Here is a 25099-nt window from a genome sequence, read left to right as displayed (position 1 = left end):
CTTTGTCTCTTGGAAATCATCCAACATTCTTCTCCTTAAACTTTCACTTTCAATTTCAAGCTTACCACGAGGATGTCAGAATGCTTCAATCTTCAATGCATGGATTAGTAAATATTTCTCCAACTTGGGTACCAAAAGGTGAAATCCCTCACCCCGGGGGCCCCTCTCTGACTGCCCCACGCCACGAGAGAGGAGGTAAATCAGGTACACGGCGGCCATGGTCAATGGGAGGCCCAGTGCTGGCTGCCCACAAGGACCCCACCCCTGAGGAGCAGAAATCCCACACTGCGGCTGGCCAGACTCGAACCTGGCTCCTTGGGTACCAATCTACCATCCCACAACCAACCGTGCTACGCCCTGGGGGCAATATTTCTCCAACTTGGTCAATTGTCTTTACATATACCAACTTAATTGAAGGTGTTTGATTGGCTTAATTGAATTCCAAATAATTGTCTAAAAATAAATCAAATATACTACATAAAATATTTAAAAAATCAAATATATATACACAAATATACATACAACTTGAGGATGTCATCGCCGTCGTCGTCCCCCGCCGTCGCCGTCACTGGCTGCAATTGGCGCCACTCTCACTCGCTCAATCCATCGCCACAGTCATTGGCTGTCGCTGCTGAGCTTCCCCTGTCACCATTGTCGTTCACTCCTCGGTCATTGCCTCTGACTCGCCCTCTTGTTCGATCGCCCTCTCTCTCGCTCAGACCTCCAGCCGAGCTTCCTTTCATCCTCGCGACCGCCAACCGCATTTCTCCTCTTCCTCAGGTTCGTCGACGACTCTTCTTCTCCTCTGCCAGATCAATGCATCTCTCCTTGAGTTGATTTTCCATTTCCCTGTAAAATCTATTTCAGCCCCCCATGGTAAAATGATTTTAAGCAAAAGTGGGAAAAAATAGTCACGTGAACCAAAGTGGGAAACTATTTTTTTTGGAAAAATTGACTAATCAAACACTACAAAAGCTAGAATTTGGGTGAAATTTGACCATTGTTCATGGAAAAAGTGTACAATCAAACACACCTTAAGTATTAATATGTTTCGATATCTCCTAATAAACTGGATTCTTAGTCAAAATATGGTTGTCTTGTTATCAACATATAACTTAGTTGGACTTTATGCTCCAATTTCAAGTCCTTTAACAACCTTTATGGTTAAACTGCATGACATGTACATGAAACGGTTGTAATGTATTCAACTTTACAAGTAGACAAAACAATGATAGACTACTTTTTTGAAGACCATGTGAAAGAAGTTCCTTTAAAATATAACATATATCTCGTACGTAGTACTTTTAATGATCAGGTCTTCCAATTCAATCTCTATGATTATATTCAATAAGCCTAAGGTTCTACGAGAAATAGAATAACCCATACTAAATTCTTTTTCAAGGTGTACTTGAAATGGTTGGATTTGTTTTTGGAAGTTTGGTTGCATGATTTGTTGTTCGATATGTTTGAAATTGATTTATTCTTTAAGGAAATTGATTTGATTTCTTTTTCAACTACGGAGTTGGATTTTTTGATGTATGGAAATATCTTTTAATAAGTTTATATCCATCGTCTTAATGGGATATGCAAAATTGAATATTATATTGATTACTTGAGAAATTTTGCTTTTATTCCATCTTCTGTTACTTTCACTGGGTATAGGGAGTTGTAAAAATGGTGTTCCTAAGATGATGGGAGTAGTTACATTTTTAACTAAAAGGAATGATGTGGCAAAAAAAACTCCCTGATTGCATATATATGTGCTATAGGAATTTTATATTTTATTTTGAGTTGATCATTATTAGCGGTTGTTAGTCCTCCTTTTATTTTTTCAAAGTATTTTGTGGGGACTAACTAATCCTTCTTGGATACAATCCATGTTTGATGATGAGTCTAATAAGGCAATACTTTCTAATTTAAATGTTTTTATTCTTACATTTATATTGACATATCATTTTTCATAAGTTACCCTATTGAGGATATTAAGGAAGAGAGAATGATCTTCTTCCTTATTGTCTTCGTTAGGTTCTTCTTTTATTATTTGGGCATTGGGCTCTGGTTGAAAAAATTCAAATTTTTCTTTAATATTTGTAATAAGTATTTGTTGATCTAGTCTATGTATATTTTCTCGAATATCTTGTAATTCTTGATTTATTTGTTGTTTTATTTATAGGTTTGTATTTGAATTAGGAATTGTTGTTAAGATTTGTGTGTTCTATTTTGTCCATCATTCCTAACATGAGCTATATTTTGATCATTTTGTAGAGGGCATAATTTTTTGTCGCAATAACATATATGCTTGTTTGATACAGCAAGAGGGTGTTGCTTCTCCTTCTGATTCTCAGCTTTCGTATTTGTTCTATTAATTCATTTTCAGATGTATTGCATGAGGATTCTGATTCATAAAGACAACTAAAGTATTTTATGTTTTTCTTCTTCGTCTATTTGAAATTCGTTTAATTAATTAATTTGTAGTATGGGGCTATGTGTCCCTTTTTTCTACATTTGTAACATGTGACTATTTTCTTATGGGTTTGCTTTTTGGGATATTTTTCTTTCTTTTTGTGATATTCCTTTTTGTAATATTTTCTTATTTTTTCGGACTTTCATGGTTATATCTTTTTTTCTTGATAATGTTATTTGTGTTTCCTGTAAGGGGTTCTAATTTTTAGATAACCAAATTATTCACCCCAATTTCCTATTTCCTTTTTACTGGCAGAGGCAGAGGCTTATTTTTTCAGTTGATTTGCTAATTTTGTGTCGTTGCATAATTGTAATCTAGTGTTAGTGTTAGTGATTATGTTAACTAATTCTCCATATATATGTCCGTAAATCACAGTTTATTGTGTCCCCTGATGGCTTTTGTTTGTCCTGTTGACTTATACAGATTGGCTATATTTTCCATTTTGTTGACCATTTGAAGGGTATAATATTGTGAGAGTGAATCTATATTCCACTCATAAATGGAATCTACTTCATAGTGGATTAGTATGGGAACGGATTGGTCTAAGTTTATATCTATGAGATATGACCTATTGTAATAGGGTCTAATGGGTCTTCGACTTGTAATTGTTCACTAAAATTGTTTTTCTATATTAAAGATTTTACTTGAAAATCTAGTCATTATCTGATTTTTTGTCTACTTCTATATTAAGGATCTTTTGTTAATGCTTTGACAAATAGTATTGTCTTATTTTCTATTGTAAATTTATGTGTTGCTAGAAGATTCTTCATTTGTATATGTTATACCTAATATTTTTTTTTAAGTGAATTAAATATTTATTTGAAAAAATTGTATTGTTTGATAATTTTATCAATATCTCCTTTAGTAGCTACAATTGTTGGGCCTTTTGATGTCTGTTTATAGGGTGAGGCAAATACTTTATATTTTTCTTCAAATCTTGTTATTAGATGTTCTCTAATTGGTGGTTCTAATGTTTCAATGATTTTTTCATTGGATAATTTATTTATTTAAAATTATTTAAGAATAACAAATCATGTGTTCATGATTTCTTTATTGATGATAGTTAGTAAGATTATTTTGAATTTTAAAATATTTTAAAGCTACACAAGATAATGCAAAGAGATCATGAATATGTTATTATTGGATTATGATACTATATCAACACAATAATATGATACCATTGTTATATTAAAATATTCTCAAACTCTATAACCTTTACTATTTTATCATTTTTAAAATATTGTTAAAATGTTATAATTTCAAAACATTTATCAAAATACCACAAAAATTGTCACATTAATCAAAGATTGGCCATGGCCAAGCACAGAATCAGCGGTCATGTTATTTGTACACAAAATTTATATATCTTTTATATATTTAATATGTAATATTTCGAGATCGCGAAGAAGGGTAGTATATATCGAGAATAAGTAAAGAAAAAAACAACACTAATTAGATACTTTTTGGACTGAATGCAAACAAAGAACTCCCGAATTATATATGCTTGAGCTAGGGAAACTCAAGAATAAATGACTCCTGGAAAGTTCACGTAAATCCATTAGGGTAAATTGTCCGGAACTTTCCTATCGTTTGATGTGTGATATTATATAATTAATTATAAATATTTTTTTATAAAATTATTAATTCATTTTCAGAAATTATAACTATTTTTACCATGTAAAGTGTTCATGTATATATATATTTAAAAAGTTATAAATATTTTTATGCCATAGAAATATATATAATATTCAAAAATTAGTTATTTATTTTGTAAAAAAAAATCACTAATTTCTTATAAATGTATTATTAATTTTTAAATATATAAAAAAATTTACAAACTCCATATATAAATAGATAATTTGTTAAACAAATTAATTAACAAGCGAATGAATAGACTAAAAGGACGATTTGTCAATTAATCCAATCATCCTTCTTTTTGTTTGTAATAATGGTAAGGGTGGATCTATGATTTTTTATTTTGGGAGGCTTCAAATTTTTTTTCATATCGTGGAGTTTACTAATAAAAAAATATAAAGATAAAAATAAAATTTTAATATATTTTATATGCATATTTTAAATTAATTTATTAATTTAAAAATAATTTTTTTTTTCCGCCACTATCTCCACCGCCACACCCATCTCCGTCTCGGTCCAGACAATTCCGTGCCCCAGCTAGCCCACCCCCATCTACCTCTGTAACCTTTTTAAAATCCGAATTGCCGCTGCAGCATGTCCTTCTTTTTCCACCAAATTCTCTCACCTCTCCTTTTGGACTCCAACCCCCCTTCCCAAACCTCTCCCACCGCGAGGGCCGGCTCAAGGGATTAGACGATTATTAATTTAGGGGTCTTCTAAAAAATAATTAAAAAAATATTTTTTTATTTTTTTAAATATAAAATTACTAATTAAATTTTTATATTTTAATTGAAAAAATAAATATTTTTCAATTAATAATATAACCAAATTACTTAAGTTTTCTCATGATATAGTTAAACATAAATAAAATTTTATTAATTTTAATTTTAAAAAAATTTCTTCTCCTAAAAAGATTGATAAGATTCTATTGATAAAAACTATATAGTCAATTGATAATATTTTATTTTTTGGGCTAAAAAATTCATTTAAAAAAAATGGAGCATACCCTGCCTATGGACTGGATCCGCTCCTAGATAATGATAAAAAGTGAATGTGAAAGTGATAATAAAACGAAGACTATAATAATTAACTATAAAGTAATTGACTAAAGTTTACTATAAGAAACAGGTGACAACAAATCAACAATTGCTACCAATCATCATCATTGCTTACCGGTTAATTAATCATTATTAGTATAAGATTTGTGTACAGAATTTGATTAACATTAAGAAAATATTAGAGGGAGTAATAATATTATTATTACTATTATAGTTTCCAACAACATACTCAAGTTATTACAAAATAAATTGCTAGGTTTTATGGGGTGATTTTACATTTTAATCCTTTCATATATAATTTTTTCTTAAAAAAATTTACATTATTCCAAAATCATTAAATAAAATTAAATTTATATATAAACAAGTGCTAATATGAGATTAGTTCTTCCCGTCCTTTTAATTTCTAGTAAAAACTACACTAATAAAAAATACTATGTAAAAGATTGATAAATTATAAGAGTAACATCCTAACCACTCTTTAATTTTATTTTTTGAATTTAGTTAACATTGTCGTTTCTAATATTATTTTACTAATTAAACATTATTTTGTATTAATTATAATCATAACATTAAATTAATGAAGGTGCGGCATTAATTGCTGTAAATTTGGCTCCATTTCCTTTTCATGCTTACATTTTGTTGTCTTCTTAAAAATTTTGTCATCACAAAAAAAGACTCAAAAATGATGATTGTGACACCCTACCTACTCACTCCATTATAAAGACTATTTGTTTCTTCAAATTCAATTGTCATTGACGTTGGTAGTCTTATTTTACTAATTAAACATTTTTTAGTATTAATATAATCCTCACGTCACACTCCCTTCCCATGTTGCTATAATTACTAAATCAAACCTATCATTTTTTTTTTGTAAATTTCACCTCTAATTTCCTTTTAGCATCCCGACCTAGGTTTTACATATTTTCTTTTGACTTATCAATGCAACCCTATAAATTATATTAGGATAATTGGAGCTCTTGGAGTACCCCTTTGTGTTAGCTAAGAGTTACAGGAGAAATACAGGTTTGTCAGCTTAACACCTTGAGCAATTGAGAAAAGAAAAACAGATGAACAAAAATAAGTGAATGATTAATTAGTGGATTGTGATATAATCTTCCACAAAATCATGGAGCTTCAAGGATTGACAAGTGGTATGGAAATTGGTAGATAATCTATTGACTCTTGAAACTTCTACACACAATTGTCGAATAGAAATTGTCGACAGTATTCATCGAGCAATTAACAATTTTTAATTTTGAAAAACTGTTGACCATTCATGAAAGGGGTCTACATTTTGGTGTTTGTTGTTGCAAGATCCTTCCTTAATTGCATACAAATCTGTCATTAACTCTTAATGACAATTAGATGCTTCTTTAACTTTTAATGGCTTCGAGAACATCATACAAGCATCACAATTATATTCTTATTTTGATTTCTTCGCTTTTGGTTGTGTGACTTCTGATGTTCATCGCCAAGTAATAATCAGGAAATATCAAACTCCTTTGATGTCAATCGAACTTTTCGATCTATTATGAGAATTTTTCTATCTTCTCAAAATTTATTGATAATCATAAGTGACATCTAGTAACATATCAAAATAATCTAAATGACAATGAAGTCAAGTCATGGTGAATCCATTTCGTTGACAATTCCCATACAATTCGATCCTTCCATTACTAATGTTTTAACCGAGTGAGAGCCATAAACTAGTCAAACTCACTAACTTGGTACTATGCAACAAATCTTGGTCTGTGTGAAAAGAAAATACATTAAAAACTCATTTTCAATTATTCATAAGGACTTACCTTGTTACATAGGTAATGAATCCTAACTAGCAAACACCTAGCTTCATGTATTAGCCAAATGAGAGCACTCAATGAACATTGCCACCTTGCAATTGGATGAGTTCGCATCACCACCAACAAATTTCACACACCAATACATAAAACAACTATGTTGTTTCAAGGTTAGAGGATTAGTTATACAATTGCAATAACAAATCATTAATACTTTTAGCTATGTTATTTGTTATATATCAACATCATGTTTGATGTATTTTTCAATTAATAACTACTCACGTGTTTACTATAAGCATCTCATGCTTTGTGACATGTGACTGACCACCCTTTATTGTTAGTATCTCATACTAATCAAAGTAATAAACTTTTGTGCTAATTTGTACTCGTTTGATTAAAATTCCCATTTAAGAAAGATAAGGAGTAGGAATAATTTAAGACTTCTTAAAAAGTCTCGTCATCATATGTTAATAACTTAAGAATGAGATTTCTAACAAGAAATATAGAGACTCATACAAACTTGAGAGTCCTAAATGAGGATAAATTGACATTTATTAAATACAAGAACACATCAAAATGTCCATTTAGATCTTATCTAAATCTATCATTAAGACATATCACTAACAAAATTTATCTTATAAAATTATTTTATAAAAGATTCATGAACAACAAGGTGACACCCTAACCATTCCAAGTGGGTTTCGACATAACGATTTTTTTAATTATATTGTCATTTTCGAGTTTATCTTATTTTCCTAATTAGATATTCTCTAACATAAACACAAATAATCAATGAACCTGTGCATTCTTGTATATTTTTATTTTTTTTCTCATTGCACTAGTAAATTTCACTTCAATATCCTCTTTGCTGAATTTTTTTTACTAATTTATTACAATAAAAAAATATTTATTAAAATATTATGGTGACCAAAATATATATTTACTAACCTTTCACAAAAATGCTACATATAAGCCAAGCAGGAGCAAGGGAGGATGGTAATATAGAACTACTTGTCATGCAAACAACTTTGTATTCTATAGTATAAAAATTAATGATATCTTAAGCTACGGGGTGATTAAAAAGAATCTGCTTAGTTGACTAGAGATGGAGATAATTTCTTAATTATAATCTGTTAGTTTATCAATTACTTAAATTCAATAATCTGTTCGTTAGTGGGAGCCAATGAGGAAAGGAAGAGGGAAGAAAATGTGGTGAATATTGTTGAAAAATATTTTGTTTGCTTGTACTTGGTTTTTTGCTAAGAAAATGAAGGGGACATATCATATGTAAATGATTTTTTGTTTTTTCTTGTGCTTGATGAAAGGGGTTAAGGTGAGATATTTCATTTTGCAGGATAAGTCAGAAGTAATAGCACAAGATAATCAAGATGTTATTCAAGAGATTAATTAGTTTTCTACTTAGGTTTTGATAATGTTGCTATAAAGTATATTTTCTTTATAAATTCAATTGATAATGGCTAAGGACCACAAGACTTCTTAATCCCAAGAGTATAGTGCTTGTAATAATGTTATAAAGTCCATTTGCTTTATAAATTCAATTGACAATGGCTAAGGATCTATATTCCCTTCCATATATAAATAGATAACTTGTTAAATAAGTTAATTAAGAAGCGAATTAATAGGTTGAAGGAAAGACATGTCAATCAATCCAATCATCTTGTTCTTCATTTGTGATAATGGAAAAAAATGGTCGTGAAAGTGATAATAAAACGACTAATATCTTACTTAATTATAAAAGTAATTGACCAAAATTTACTATGAGAAACAGGTGACAACAAATCAACAATTGTTACCAATCATTGTGGTTACTTATACGGTTAATTAGTCATTATTAGTATAAGATTTGTGTATAGAATTCGATTAACATTAATGAAATATTAGAGGGAGTAATAATATTATTGTTATTATTGTTTCCAATAACATACTTGAGTTACTATAAAATAAATTGCTAGGTTTTGTGGGGTGATTTTACATTTTTGTCCATTCATATATACTCTTTTTTCTTAAAAAAAATTTACATTATTCCAAAATCATTAGATAAAATTAAGTTTATATATCATAAATTTATAAACGAGTGCTAATATGAGATTACTTCTTTTCATCCTTTCTAATTTTTAGTAAGAATTATACTAATAAAAAATATTATATAAAAGATTTATAAATGATAAGGTAACATCCTAACCACTCTTTAATTTACTTATCATTGTCGTTTCTAATATTATTTTACTAATTAAACATTATCTCGTATTAGTTATAATCATAACATTAAATTAATGAAGGTGCAGCACTAATTGCTGTAAATTTTGCTCCATTTCCTTTTCATGCTTACTCACTCCATTAGAAAGACTATTTGTTTCTTAAAATTCAATTGTCATTGACGTTGTCAGTATTATTAATTTTACAAATTAAACATTATCTAGTATTTATATAGTCCTCACATCTCACTCCCTTCCCATGTTGCTATAATTATTAAATCAAACCCATCACTTTCTTGTAAATTTCACCTCTAATTTCCTTTTAGACTTGACATAATTTCTTGTTGACTTGATCCACACACCCGTATGAATTATATTAGAATAAATTGATGGTGTATTTTTTAAATTTTAGTTTTTTAATTGAAACATTTATTATACTTTATTTTTTATTGAATTATTTTTTATACTTTTTTAAAATAACTGAAACAACTCCTTTGTTAATGTTATATGTATTTCTCGCATCACCCCGCATGGGCCAGACTCGGTCCGATGGTGTAAGCACCCCCGCCCGGATATCCCAATCGCCTGGTCAAACCGAACAAGAACGCCTACATAAGAGAAGAGAAACAAATACAAGACAAAAATACCCTAGCATGCATACATATGAAAAATACAACAGCGGAAGCAAAACAATAGACATGCACGCCTACAAGTACTCTACTGGAACAACAGTCAAGGAGTATATAAAAATATACAGACACCTGTGCCAACGATAAATGATACAAGGAACAACCGGGTACAGTCAAAAATGAGAGTCAGAACTCCTAACAAAACATTAGAGAAAACGGGGGTAGCTAACTGTACACCCTACCGACACGGCTGGCTGCTAGGTGGCACGGTCCTCACCCTCGACTTTAGCCTTACCCTTACCTGGAATGATGGAAAGCAAGGTGAGTCGCAAAACTCAGCAAGTTTATATGAAAAGGAAGGCGGTAAATGAAACAGAAGAAGATATCACCCCAAATATAAACCCACATGTACACACAAGCCATGTGACACAACGCAACAGTGCACAATATAAAACACATACCGGTCCTCGGGGCCCACATAAAACACCTGGCACCCAAGTCCCATACCAACCTGCCGCTGCCCTAGACGGTAACAAATACCTCCAGCAAACCTGTGCGCACTGTCCCGGGGCGATACTTCCGTCACCCGTATCCCTGCCGGTACTCCCGACAGCCGAGCCATAAGCTCCCTCGGAACGGTACTCCCGTCCGAGAACTAATAACTATCAGTAACCATGCAATGCATATAAAATGCAAGGCGTAATGAGCATCAACATGATACAAAGCGCCCATACATCGTCGATAGTACCCGGCAAGGCCAAGAAAACTCCGAGTCTCCGTCACTGTCATCGGTCTCGGCCAATCCATCACGGCTCTAGTCTTTTCTGGGTCTACCGAGATACCCTCACCTGAGACCACGTGACCCAAAAATACCACTCGGGTCTGCCAAAACTCACATTTCGAAAACTTGGCATATAACTGCTCCTCTCTGAGCTTTTGCAAAACCACGCTCAGATATGCCTCATGTATCTCAGGGCTCGGTGAGTAAATCAAGATGTCGTCAATGAAAACTATGACAAAAGAGTCCAAGTATTCCTTGAATACTCTGTTCATCAGATCCATAAATATTGCAGGTGCATTGGTCAGCCCAAATGGCATGACCACAAACTCGTAATGGCCGTAACGTGTACGAAATGCGGTCTTCGCAATATCCTCATCTCTGACTCGCACCTGATGATAACCTGACCGTAAATCTATTTTGGAAAACACCGATGCACCACGCAATTGATCCAGTAAATCATCCACACGAGGTAAAGGGTACTTATTCTTAATTGTTACCTGATTAAGCTGCCGGTAGTCTATACATAGTCGCATAGACCCTTCTTTCTTACGCACAAATAATACTGGAGCCCCCCATGGCGATGTGCTCGGTCGAATAAATCCTTTCTCCAAAAGATCTTGCAACTGCACCTTAAGTTCTTTCAATTCATTAGCAGCCATACGGTAAGGAGTCTTGGAAATAGGTTGCGTACCTGGCAACAGATCGACTGCAAAATCAATCTCCCGGTGCAGTGGTAGTCCCGGCAACTCATCTGGGAACACATCTGGAAAGTCTCGCACCACAGGATAGGCAGCCAACTCTTTCTTCTCCCCAGCTATCACAGTCACAAACGCAAAATAGGCTTCACACCCACGTCGTATAAGCCTCTCGGCGTGCATAACCGATATCATCGGCGTAGTCACCACAGGCTTTACACCCCGGTATGTAACAATTGGTCTCTCCGGGTGCTCAAATGAAATTACCTTCCGATGACAATCAACTCGAGCATAGTGCCGTGAGAGCCAATCCATACCCAACAGTAAATCAAAATCCTGGATCGCCAAAACAATAAGATCCCCTAAAAATACCTGGTCATGAATCCCTATCTCGCAATCCCTGATTATCTCACTCCCCAACAATACCGTCCCTCCCGGTGTCGAAACAGATAAATCATAAGGTAAGGGGGTACACGAGATCGGGATCTTATGCAACAAATGGGGTGCTATGAAAGAGTGGGTAGAACCTGTATCAAATAAAGCACGTACATCGTGACCATGAAGAGAAAGTATACCTTGTACCGTATCACTGCCCTCAGTTGCCTCGGCGGCTGTCACTGCAAACGCTTTCCCCTGCATCTGTACTCTCTCTGTGGGCCCTGGGCGCTGTGCTGCTGGTAGGGGTAGTGGTGCTCCTAGACCCAGTGCCCTAGGTGTAAACTGTCTCTGAACTGGTCTGGGTCCCACACCTCCCATCCATGGCCCTCCAATCTGTGGTGGCTGGGTGCACACGTTCGAACGATGACCCCTTTGTCCACAACGAAAGCAAATGACATCCTGCCCTGTGGCCGGTGTAGCTGGTGGGGCCGATGTAACTGGTCTGGGCCCCTGTGGACAGTCTCTCTTCAAATGTCCCGGCTGACCACAGCGATAACACACGTCCCGACGAACATTCCGGCACTGACCCTGGTGTCTCTGCCCGTACTGCCGGCACTGTGGAAGCCCAAAACTCTTACTGCCCGCATCCCACTTCCTCTTCTTACTACTACTCCCAGCACTCTTCATGACTGATTGATCTGATCGAGCCTCCAATCGGTCTCGCTCCACTGCGTGGGCCCGCTGTACAGCCGTAGGAAAGTCGGGTGCCTCGATACCAGCCATGGCGTGACGAATCTCTAGTCGTAGCCCCCTCTGAAACTTGCTGACTCTGCGAGACTCAGGGGTTACTAACTCTGGAGCATAACGAGATAACGCCACAAAATCAGTCTCGTACTGTGTGACTGTCTTGTTTCCTTGCTGTAAGTCAACAAACTCGAACACCTTCTCTTCTCTGACCCAAGCCGGTATATAAGTCTCATTGAACGCCGCGACAAACTGTGCCCATGTCGGGCCTCCATCACCATATCGCTGTCTGGTGGTCTCCCACCATCGCTCGGCATCTCCTCGCAACAGGAAGGTCCCCAGTCGAACTCTATGGGCCTCTACACAGCCTATAGATCGTAGATGCTTCTCTATAGCCAATAGCCAATCCTTGGCCTCTGTCGTGTCGGCGCCTCCACTAAACTCTGGTGGACGTAGGGCCATAAAGTCTTTAAGTAATGTGGCACTAGAACTGTCCCCTGCTCCCAGTGCACCTGAATGTGACGCCTGGGCCGTAGCGGTCCTACCATCACGACTGCGCTCCTAACGTAACTGAGATGCCGCCAGTACGTCTACAGCCCGTAGAAGACCTGCCAATGTCTCCTGCATGTTCGGAGGCCCTGGCTGTCTCTCATCTCCTGTATCTGTCGCCTGTACCTCAGGAGTAGGAACAAGGTGCCCTCTACCTCGCATCGGTGGTCTACCACGACCTCGTCCACGCCGTCCGTCCATAAGTCCTACATAACCAAAATCAATTAGAACGCATTTCGAAATTAAGGACACGACCTAACACTCTAACTCGACCTAACAGCCTTGGTGTACAGTTACTTGTCCCCCAAATTGACTCAATGATGCTCTGATACCAACATTGTAAGCACCCCCGCCCGGATATCCCAATCGCCCGGTCAATCCGAACAAGAACGCCTACATAAGAGAAGAGAAACAAACACAAGACAAAAATACCTTGGCATGCATACATATGAAAAATACAACAGCGGAAGCAAAACAATAAACATGCACGCCTACAAGTACCCTGCTGGAACAGCAGTCAAGGAGTATATAAAAATATACAGACACCTGTGCCAACGATAAATGATACAAGGAACAACCGGGCACAGTAAAAAATGAGAGTCAGAACTCCTAACAAAACATCAGAGAAAACGGGGGCAGCTAACTGTACACCCTACCGACACGGCTGGCTGTTAGGTGGCACGGTCCTCACCCTCGACTTTAGCCTTACCCTTACCTGGAATGATGGAAAGCAAGGTGAGTCGCAAGACTCAGCAAGTTTATATAAAAAGGAAGGCGGTAAATGAAATAGAAGAAGATATCACCCCAAATATAAACCCATATGTACACACAAGCCATGTGACACAACGCAACAGTGCACAATATAAAACACATACCGGTCCTCGGGGCCCACATAAAACACCTGGCACCCAAGTCCCATACCAACCTGCCGCTGCCCTGGACGGTAACAAATACCTCCAGCAAACCTGTGCGCACTGTCCCGAGGCGATACTCCCGTCACCCGTATCCCTGCCGGTACTCCCGACAGCCGAGCCATAAGCTCCCTCGAAACGGTACTCCCGTCCGAGAACTAATAACTATCAGTAACCATGCAATGCATATAAAATGCAAGGCGTAATGAGCATCAACATGATACAAGGCGCCCATACATCCAGGCATCAGGCCGTGCTCCGCCCACGTAGTAAATCACACGCGATGCATATGCCCGTGCCAGATGCAATCTGACCAATCTAAAATATCCGTGATCAAGCATAACCAAATCATGATGATCCCATCATGCAGCCCGTACCCATGTGCATACCAAACCATGCAACAAAAATAAAATAATCAGGCATGCTATAATCACATAACGGTAGAGTAGGTCCGCAGTGCCTGACACCGGTCAGCGGTCAGTGACCAGGAGAGACCATTTGACAGCCTAAAATAGACTGTACAACGGTTACACCGTCACCGAACAGCTAACCCTCGCCCCCACTGCCCAACCACTCTAGCCAATAAATAACCGAAAATCTAATAATAATACCCGACAGCTAAGAACCTAGCCCCGGGTGAGTACGACATCATTTCGATAGGCTTGGGGGTGATACAAACCCCCGTAGGCAACCAATGATTAATACCCTCGAAACAAGGTTAATAAATTAAATTATTAAACACACCGTTTAAATTCCATAATTTATTAACAGCCAAATCTAACGAAGGGAGGTCAAATAAATTGACATTGAAAGAATCGATAATGAGGGTATAAAGAACTTGCCTTTCCGGAGATAGTCTTAAGCTCAATTTGACCAAACACGGTCAAAGCTATACAAACTGCAATATTCCAATTATTGACAAAATTAATAAAATTGGGCCCCAAATGAAATTTCAACCGCAGAGATTATTAATTACTAAATTAATTACACACCTGGATAATTAAATCAGGGATTAAATGGAGTTTAATCCGATTTTTGAAGCCCCAAAATTCTCAGATTTCCCTCGCGAGCTGCTGTTTCTTTCTGCAATTTTCCTTACTGTTCGCACGCAAAAAGGATGTCGAAATTGGCTTAAAATTCGGCCAAAAGTAAGCAAGGGAAGGGGCGCCACGTGGCAGCGCGCGGCCAGCCACTGGGGAGGCCACCGCCTCACCGAAACGACGTCGTTTCGGACGTCCAGTGACTGATTAAAATCAGCCAAAATTCCCCAGCCTCGCGCGCCTGCCCGCAGATTCGATCCCGCGACCTGCCGATTGCCCTTGCCCGCGCGCGACCGCTCGCGCCCGCAGGCTTTCTCAACCAATATAGGATTTAACTTATATTTAAGGTGACTTTTTGGCCTTTCCGCAATTCGCACCAGCCACCCCGAACTTCCTTAAATTACTCACACACCCCTATTTTAATTACACTAACACCCTGAACTTCCAAAAAATTACACAATCTGATTTATTTTAATTTTTTTCTTTTTCCAGAAATTCCTAAAATTACAAAATTAATTATCTAAATTTCTTATTTCCTTAAAATCACAAAATTTAATTTTATTTACTCACAACCAATTATTTTACTATTTCTTTTAATTTAAATTACCCCAAAAATTAATTTAATTTACCATATACGGGCGTTACAGATGGACCGGCCCAATCACCCAAGGGCAAGAAGGCCCAGACGACCTCGTCAAGGAAAGTCCAGCCTCCACCGAAAATTCGGAACTCGTAAAGCGAGCATCCGGCGAGCTCCCGATAAGCTCCCAACGAGCTCCCAACAATCGACTAACGAGCTCCCGGAAATATCCTCCAGATCGCTTGCCTAAAACCTCCAGCTCGCATGAGTGGCAAAGCTGCTGAGAAGTCAGAGGTAGGGTCCGTTCACTTTATCTGTAACAGCCCATGCCCCTCGTAATGAGGATCCCACTCCCGGTCTTGTGAAGGCGATAAGGGCTGTTTGTCCCCCGTTACACAATCACTGTATTTTTATATGTTATTTGAATTGTAAAAACCCCTCAATATAAAGAAGAGACAAAGATATCATGAGGGGAGAGGACATAGAGAATAATCAGATACCGCCATTCTGAGAGAATAATCAGAGTGCGGTCGTGGACTAGACATCGTTCTGGCCGAATCACGTAAAAATTCTAGTGTTGGCTCACGTTTGGAATTTGGGTTCTTTTCTTCTTCTTGGTATTTTGAATTTATTCACCGCGACCCAAAACGAATCACGGTCGGCTGAAATTGAACGTCGACAGTTAATAAGTGTATTATTTGAATAAAAAATTAAGATAAACTAAGCAAAACTTAAAACAAGTAAAAATCAAGTTAAAAAAATGTATCCAAAAATACATGGTACAAACATCCTAGGATGGCATAAATTTTAATAGTTTATTCCTAATCTAAATATTTTCCCAAAATATAATTGAATATAATTGTATCGCCTCTCCCAATACAAAATACCAACCCCTCTTTCATCAGTCTTCTTAGCTCAGAATTTCCCTTTCCTATAATCAATATATCCTTCGGAATATATTGCCCAAGTTTCTTGGCAGGGAGTATCAAAGATTTCATTTATTAATAAATCTCCAAACCCATTTAAACAAAAGCATTGTATTTTTGTTTCTACAGGGCTAGTTTCTTCTCAAATTTTGCCACCAAGTCTATCCAAGTGTAGCGACGTCTCAAGCTTACACGGTTACACCTAGAGGAAACCCTAGATACTTAATGGGGGGAACTGCTCATGATTATATCTTAGCTCGTTAGCTACTGAGAAGATCCACTCATGGCCCGTGTTCAAATCGATCAACTTACTTTTTTTGAAAATTTACTTTCAACCCAAAAATTAAATGAAAGCATTTGAGGATACTCTCGATGGTTCTTAAAAATTGCATATTTCCTAGGCAAAACACAAAAGCGTCATCAGCAAATTGAAGGTGAGTAATTTCTATTCAATTGCTACCCACACCAACACCCACCCTTAAAGACCTCCAAATTAGTTACTTTCTTGAAAAGCCTGTTGGCGAGAGAGGGTCTCCCTGTTTTAGTTTCCTACCATTCCTATCCATTTTCTTCCGGACCCATCTCGGCACTTCAGCCAGATATTCCCAACTTAATATTTATTAACTAATTTAACTTTTACTCATTTTACTATTATTTTTGTTGATGCATGCATTGAGAATTTATTTAACGTTAAAGCAGTTTTTATGGAGGGAATTGACTATCAATTTATGTTTATTTAATATTCTATTTTAACTCAATCAGTGCATTTACTCTAACATTCGTTGCGTAATTTCGCCCATGGTGCTGTACTTTTTCTGATTTTTTTTATTCGCGCGAAATTTCGCCCCGCTTTCCTAACAGTTGCCCATTCAATAATTTCGCCCTACTTTTTCTGACATTTTCTCCCATTAAATAATTTCGCCCATGCTGCTGTACTTTTTCTGACATTTTCCCCATTAAATTTCGACTCGGTTTCCTACCAGTTGCCCATCAATACGTGCTTTTTGACCAATGCTCTCTCTCTCCCTCTCTCTCTCGCACTCCCCTAATTTTCTTTGCTTTGGTCGGTTTCCTAGAAAGTGCCCATTCAATAATTTGCATTGCTTTTTGACCTCAGAGTTCACGATGATCTATAGTCTCTACCCGATCATTCTGATGATAAATCAAAGAGGTAGACTTTGATTGATCTCCAGTTTTCTCCAACAGATCCGTTCTTCTCTGCTACCTCTGTTCAATGACTACTACTACAAGAGCCAAAGAGCCCGCCTCCTCCTCCTCCTCCTCCCCTTCCGCTTCTCGATGGAGCGGCTGCTATGACGTGTTCTTAAGCTTCAGAGGCGAGGACACTCGCTGCACCTTCGTCGACCACCTCTACACGGCTCTTACAGACGCCGGATTTCGCACCTTCAGGGACGACGATGAAATCCAAAGAGGAGAAAGCATCAAGGTTGAGCTGTGGAGGGCAACCGAAGAGTCGAGGGCTTCAATTGTTGTCTTGTCCAGAGACTACGCGTCTTCGAGCTGGTGTCTCGATGAGCTTGCGATGATCCTCGGAAGACGACGGAGGGGGGACTCTGGCCATGAGGTTCTGCCGGTGTTCTACCACGTGGATCCGTCGGATGTCAGGAAACAAAAGGGAGATTATGCGGAGGCACTTGCGAGGCATGAAGAGCGATTCAAGTTCGAGGTGGGAGAGGGTGAAGCAGCAGCAGAGTGGAAGGAGAAATTGAAGGGGTGGAGGGAAGCGCTGGAGGAAGTTGCTGGTTTAGCAGGAATGCCTTTACCCGATGGAGGCGATAGGTAATCTTTTTCATCCGCTACTTTGTCCATAGCTATAGCTGTGAGTGGACTGTAATTTAATTACAATATTAATTAAATATTCTAAGAAGTAAAAATGTATTAAAAAGAAGTAAATTTGACTAATCATAATAGTAAAAATATTAATAGATACAATTTGCCATTGTAAAATTTCTTTCTTTTTTTAAATTTTAAAATTTAAGATCAATCTCATTAAAATTGTAGTATTAAATATAATTTTGGTAGTTTTTATGTTATAATATTACCAAATTAATTAGATCATAATTATAATTTAGCGATATAAAATTATATTACCAGCAATATCATAAATGGAGTATTAATTAGAAATAGAATCCATCAGCTAATTTGTTCCATCGTTACATGATATACCACCCCTGCGCGGACACTGCTTGTGATGCAATGTCTTTCCAAAAGACATATTATATTAGAAATAGAGTCCATCAACTTTCTAAAAGATAATAAAACGTATCATATTTTTGAAAAATAAAATTCCTTGTCATTAAATAGAGTTCTTTTGCCATTCGATTTCTATGATTTATCTTTTATGTTTTCATTGTTCTTTTCATATTTTTGGCTTCATCCTAATGGTATTAATTGTAAGTTCAAACGGGTGCAAATTTTTCGTGGACCATGATAATTTTCACAATAAGTTTTAGTTTTTTGCAGAGAAAATTTTAATTTATTTAAGTTGTCAAGTGTTTAGCGATTGATGAGTTATTAGTTTTTGTATGGATTGCAAACCATAGGCGCGAGTCAAAGTTTATCCAGAAAATTGTCAAGGTGGTTGAAGACAAGATAAGGCGTCCAAGAGTCTTGAATGTTGCACTTTACCCCATTGGACTAGATTTCCGAGCCAAAAACATTAATTTGTGGTTACAAGATGGAGGGGTTGATGTTGGAATTATTGCCATTTGTGGGATGGGTGGAATTGGCAAGACAACCATTGCCAAATTTGTGTACAACTCAAACTTCTCAAATTTTGAAGGTAGCAGCTTCATAGCAAATATAAAAGAAATTTTTGGACAACAAAACGGTTTAATTCGTTTACAAAGCCAACTTCTTTCAGATATTCTGAGAAGGAAAGATGAAGAAATACGCAATGTTGATGAAGGAATTCTTAAGATTAAAGAAGTTATTGGTTTTAAAAGAGTTTTTATAGTTCTTGATGATGTAGATAAACGGGAACAATTAGACACAATCCTTGGAATGAAGGATTGGCTTTCTCCAGGTAGTAAATTGATCATAACTACTAGACATGAGCGATTACTAAAAGCTCATGAGTGTTGGAAACTACACAAGGTAGAGGAGTTGGATCACTACGAATCCCTACAGCTTTTCAGTTGGTATGCCTTTGGACAAACCCATCCTATTGATGGTTATTTGATAGACTCAAAAAGGGCAGTAGATTATTGCAGCGGGCTTCCATTAGCTGTTAAAATTTTGGGTTCTTCCCTATCTGGCAAAAGTTTAGATGTGTGGAAAAGTCAACTACAAAAGTTGAAGGCAATTCCTGACAATGAAATTCTTGAAAAACTCAAACTAAGTTATGATTCTTTACAAGATGACCACGACAAAAATTTATTCCTTGATATTGCTTGCTTCTTTGTTGGAGGGGACAAAGACACCACAATTACAATCCAAGAGGGATGTGATTATTACGCATTGGTTGGGATTCAAAATCTTATTGACAGAAATATGTTAACCATTGATGAAGCTAACAAGCTGGTGATGCATCAATTGATTCAGGAAATGGGAAGGGAAATTGTCCGGCAAGAATCACCCAAAGAGTTAAGAGAACGCAACAGGCTCTGGAATCACAAGGATTCCTTTAGTGTCTTAAATTGAAAAAATGTATGAATTAACTATACTTATTTATTTTGTACATATTTGTGAAAAGATGCTATTTATTTATCAATGCTCCCTGCTTCCCTTCTTTGTCAGGGCACAAGAAAAATCAGAGGCCTCATTCTTGACATACATTTCTTGAAGGAAGATGAGTCTGAGTGGAACAGGTTTGGGCCCAACAGCTGCTCTAAAAAGCGGAAGAGGTTTCCCTTTAGTATCTTCTCTGATTTCCCTATGGGCATTACTACAAAAAATTCAAATGTAGCTTTGGAAGGTGATGCATTTTCAGGGATGTCCAATCTACAACTTCTGCAGATTAGTCATGTACAATTATTTGGAAACTATGAAGATTTCCCCAAAGGATTGAGGTGGTTGCATTGGTCTCATTTCCCTTTACAAAGGATACCCAATGATTTTCCTTTGGACAAGCTGGTTGCTCTTGAAATGCCTTATAGTTGCTTGAAAAAGGTTTTGAATGGAGTCAAGGTTTGTTTCTTATTTCCTTTTCTTTTTATTTCTTCTATTAATTTGTATTTTCATTAGATTTTTAATCAAATTATTAACATTCGTTCTCTCTTATTGTTTTGCAGTGCCTCGTATTACTAAAAATCCTTAATCTAAGCCATTCCCATTATCTTTTTGAGACTCCTGATTTCTTAAGGTTACCGAATCTCGAGAGACTTATACTTAAAAATTGTACTAAGTTGGTTAAGGTTGATGAATCGATTGGATGCCTAGAAAGACTTGTTTTCTTAAACTTGAGAAATTGTCAAAGCTTGAGGGAGCTTCCACAAACCTTTTATAAGCTAAAATCTCTGGCAACACTTGACCTTAGCGGTTGCTTTAATCTTGGAAAATTTTCAGCAGAGCTGGGTAATATGAATTCTTTGGCAGTGCTTCTACCAGATGGAACTGCAATAAATCCATTATTCTCTATCACTCGGAAGGTGAAAGCATGGCTTTTGTCTGCATGGCCTTGGCCACTGAATCCAAGAAGTCGGCCAGAATTTTCATGGGTTTCTTTTCCACAGTCTTTGGTAGATTTAAGTCTTGGAAATTGCAATCTGTCTGATGACAGTTTCCCTATGGAATTTAGCAGCCTATCCTCATTGCGGAAGTTGGATTTGAGCGAGAATCCAATTTGTAGCCTCCCAAATTGCATTGGGGATCTTTCTGGGCTCAAGACGCTAGAGTTAATGTCATGCCCAAGGCTTTTGACACTTCACGGGCTGCCTCAAAGTTTAACTGACTTGCTTGTTGTTTGCTGTGAATTGTTGGAAAAAATAAGCTTTGACTCAGTAGATTTAACTGGAAAGACCTTATATCATGAAGGTTGCCCGAGGCTAGTTGAGATTTCGGGCTTATTCAAGGTAAAACCCTTAGGAAGTGCTGATGCGGAGCTAATTAGCAATTTGGGCTTATGTGACTTTGAAGGCTTGGAAAAATCATATATAGAGTTTTCATCAATCTCTGCATCACGTAAAACGTGGATGTCTCCTCCCCTAGTGCGCTCTCTCTCTCCCCCCCCCCCCCCCTCTCTCTCTCTCTCTCTCTCTCGGGGGGGCTGTATATTACTATTTAACTTATGTTGTTTTTTTATATATAGGGATTACACCAGCCTTGTACATTTTGCATTTATGTGCATGGAAGCAAGATGCCTATCAGATTCAATCTTAAGAATGTAGGATCCTCAATATCTTTTACCATGCCTTCCGATGCTAATTTCAGAACCCAAGGGTTGTCTGTTTGTTCTGTTCATGCATCTGGCAACCCCGCGACTTCCGATGCTTCATCTAATGATGTTCGGTTTGGAGAAGAGTACTTACGCACAATTATCAGTAATGCAACCAAGCAAGTGAAATGGAGCTATTGCCCAGAATTTCATGCCATTCCAGGAGATAAGGGCATGATGTGGTTAAGTTATTGGAAGTTAGAGGATCAGTTGGAAGGTGGAGATGAAGTGAATATTTCAGTTACAAGTGATTGTTATGAAGTGAAGGAGGTTGGGGTTCATATTGTGTATAAGGAGGAGGCAGAAGAAAAGAAGAGCACACAATCTCTTAGTTTAGAAGTTCCCCAACAAATTCATCCCTATGGGAATGTAGTTCCTAGTTTTTGTAACGAGGATTGCAAGGACTGCAAGAAGTTTTCAGTGCTTGCAAATCCAGCAAGCACTAGAGTCATTATTCCTGCTGATCGGTTTTATTACCCCTTGGCCATGTGGAAAATCGGCATGGATGGTGGAAATTATATTTTGCCATATATGTGTATCTATCATTGATCGGCTTTTTTGGGCCGGAGATCTGAAGAGGGCATCACGGTAAAAAAATGTTTAGGGCATCATGCATTTTTTTTTTAAATGCTATTTCATGTCCGTTTAGTTTAAGATGAAACTACCATTGATGGAATTATTCTATGGGACCAACCAAATAATGAGAGATTGGAAGGTAGTGATGCTTGATATCTGTACAACTCAAATATTTTTATAATGAGAAGACTCCGCCACTTTTTGCAAAACCTGTAACAGAAAGGAAGTTATTAGGATTGTATGTTGGCATTCTGTTAATGCTGCCACTACATTCGTTGCATTTGCATTTAACTATATATGTTGGGATTCCACGTGTCTGCTTCTTTAGTGTGACACGGGTTGCTTCACGATTCAACCAGTCCCTTGGTTATGTGAATCCCCCATCCTATTCAGTTTGTTAGCATGCATGTTTATGGAACAGTTTTGGCACGGTTACTTCTCGGTTTATTCTTGTCACCAAGATCCATCGACTTATAAATCTCTTCACTCCATCACTTAATTGTTGGCATAAGGTACCCCTCACACTCCTTAGCGTAAAAAATCATGCACATTCATTAACTCAGTAATAAAGAGAGAACAAAATACAAAAATTTCAACCTCAATGCTTATGTCATAGATCTGGCAATTTTTTTAATATTTTGGTAAATATTTTTGAATTATATATGGAATTTTAATAATTTTTTATATTGTTAAAAAACATATTTTGAAAATGTCATCCTAATGACTATTAGATCGTGTCAAGTAACGATTAAATTTTTGAATTAATTTTCATTATCATTTTTAATCTTAGTTTACTAATATATTAGATAGGATATGGTATTAATATAATCGTTGCATCAATCTCCATAATGTTATAATAATATTATTAATATTAGTATATTGTATTTTATAACAATTGAAAACATGTTCTACACAACTATTTGGAAAATGTATTTTAACTTTCCAATATAAGAAAACACTTTTTGATATTCAATAATTAAATGCATTCTCCATTTTTTTTTGTGAAAAAGAAAAACTTGAGATACAAAACTGGAAAATGTTTTTTTTAACTAAATAACCCTATAACTTAAAAAAAGAATTTATAAATTTAAGTGAATGGCCTTAGAGGTGTGACTGTGAGATTGAAAATTAGAGGAAGTTTATATGTGAAGAATATTAAGGCTAGCTTATGATATTCCGCTTTGTCCAATCCTCAATTTATTTGGATTATCCTATAATATTCCTATTTTATTGACTTCCTAAATAGATGTATATTATTCTTGGTTAGCCAAATTCAATGGTTAACCAATTCCTATTTTAATTTAGTAATTAAAACAAACTTAATTTGGACCAAGCCCAATTTTATTTCAAATCGAGCAAATTATTTTTAAAAATTCAAATTTATTGGTAAAATTTAATTCTCATGTTCCATTAAAACCCAACTAATTTTTTTAAAAGTTCAGCGTTAGAATTATATTCATCTCACTTTATTTTTCACGTTCATCCCACATGTGGTGCGACCCAGCGAAAAGGCAACTAAGGGAATTCTAAATTTAATCTAATACTATGAGTGGGTAATTTGTATTATAGTTGCAATTGCTACATTCATATTGTTAATCATCCTTGTCCTTTTTTTTTTTTTTTATTCACCTGGGGTGTTCGAGCTTCGCTCAACTAAGCCACATGGGCAAGTAACTTTACTCCTTGATACACCTACCGGATAAATCTGGATGCGAACACAGTCTATATACACTTAGAGCTGGACATTCGACGCAGTCCATGTGAGACTTGTTTTCTAGTCTTACTGCTACCTTCCAGCTAAATGTTGTCTTCTAGTAATAATTCTGCCTTCTAAGTCGCCGCATTGATTCGAATCCTGATATTTTATATAAAACTTCAAGTGTTTTACCATTGCACCATGTCCGTGGGGGCATCATCCTTCTATTCTTAATATATTATCATGATAACATTTCTTTAAATTTCATTTGGGGAAAATAGAATCAATGCCTAAAAAGTTAAAGCTAGACATAAATCATTGGAGATGGCATTAGGACACCAAGTTAAGGACACCAGGGAAATCACTCCATGTTCGCCAATCGAATCCATGCTTTAACTTGTTGGAGTATATCGTTATTCTTTTCTCTCCATCTCACTCTCACTTATGAGTATAATATAGAGAGAAGAATTGTATAGAAAAAGAACTTCTTGTAATTCTTCACCTTATAGAATGATTGAGTACAAAATCCTTTTATAGGTAAAAGATAAACACTATTGATCATAGAAATTAAATTCTACCTCATGAATCTAAGGGTGCGTTTGATTGCAAGGGTAGAATTTGGGTAGAAAGAAAATGAATTCCAGAGAATTGAATTGCAGGGAAAATGAATTCCTGGAAATTAGAAGTTTAAGCTGTTTGATTGGTATAATTTTTTACCTAGAAAATGATGTTATTTTCCATCTTCTGCTGTTTGATTAGTAATATTTTCTATAGAATTTGATAATTTTTATTTTTCATTTCTAAACATTTTATTTATCACAAAAAATTAAAAATAATAATAAACACTCTCCATTTATTAATTTGTGATGAAATATAGTAATAAAATAAAATAAAATAAAAATACACTAAAAAATTAAAAAACCCACGATCTCACCTTCTCTCACTCTCTCTGTCTCCCTCCCGTGTCTCCCTCCCGCCATCGCCGTTGCTAGGCATTTCTGAAGGTGCAAAAGATCGGGCCGACAACCCC

The 25099-nt window shown here is 36.3% G+C and overlaps 2 protein-coding genes across 5 annotated transcripts in view; both read left to right on the top strand.

The window, feature by feature from the left end:
• Nucleotides 1–22369, top strand: part of LOC127813134 (disease resistance protein RPV1-like) — a 210627-nt gene extending 188258 nt beyond the window's left edge. For all 4 annotated transcript variants that reach the window (XM_052353921.1, XM_052353920.1, XM_052353919.1 and 1 more), the window contains 2 exons: nucleotides 20779–21570; nucleotides 21672–22369. In XM_052353921.1, coding sequence (XP_052209881.1) covers nucleotides 20779–21570; nucleotides 21672–22346 — 1467 coding nt within the window. In that variant the 3' untranslated portion in view covers nucleotides 22347–22369. The remainder of the gene's footprint in view (nucleotides 1–20778; nucleotides 21571–21671) is intronic.
• On the top strand, nucleotides 17378–20308 carry LOC127813138 (disease resistance protein RUN1-like). Its single transcript, XM_052353931.1, has 3 exons — nucleotides 17378–18202; nucleotides 18967–20071; nucleotides 20162–20308. The coding sequence occupies exons 1-2, from the start codon at nucleotides 17637–17639 to the stop codon at nucleotides 20063–20065; spliced, it is 1665 nt and encodes a 554-aa protein (XP_052209891.1). The 5' UTR covers nucleotides 17378–17636; the 3' UTR covers nucleotides 20066–20071; nucleotides 20162–20308.
• Nucleotides 22370–25099: the final 2730 nt, after the last annotated feature.

This window comes from Diospyros lotus, chromosome 11 (assembly GCF_014633365.1).
Source record: "Diospyros lotus cultivar Yz01 chromosome 11, ASM1463336v1, whole genome shotgun sequence".
Lineage (NCBI taxonomy): Eukaryota > Viridiplantae > Streptophyta > Magnoliopsida > Ericales > Ebenaceae > Diospyros > Diospyros lotus.
This window is presented reverse-complemented; position numbering and strand designations above follow the sequence as displayed.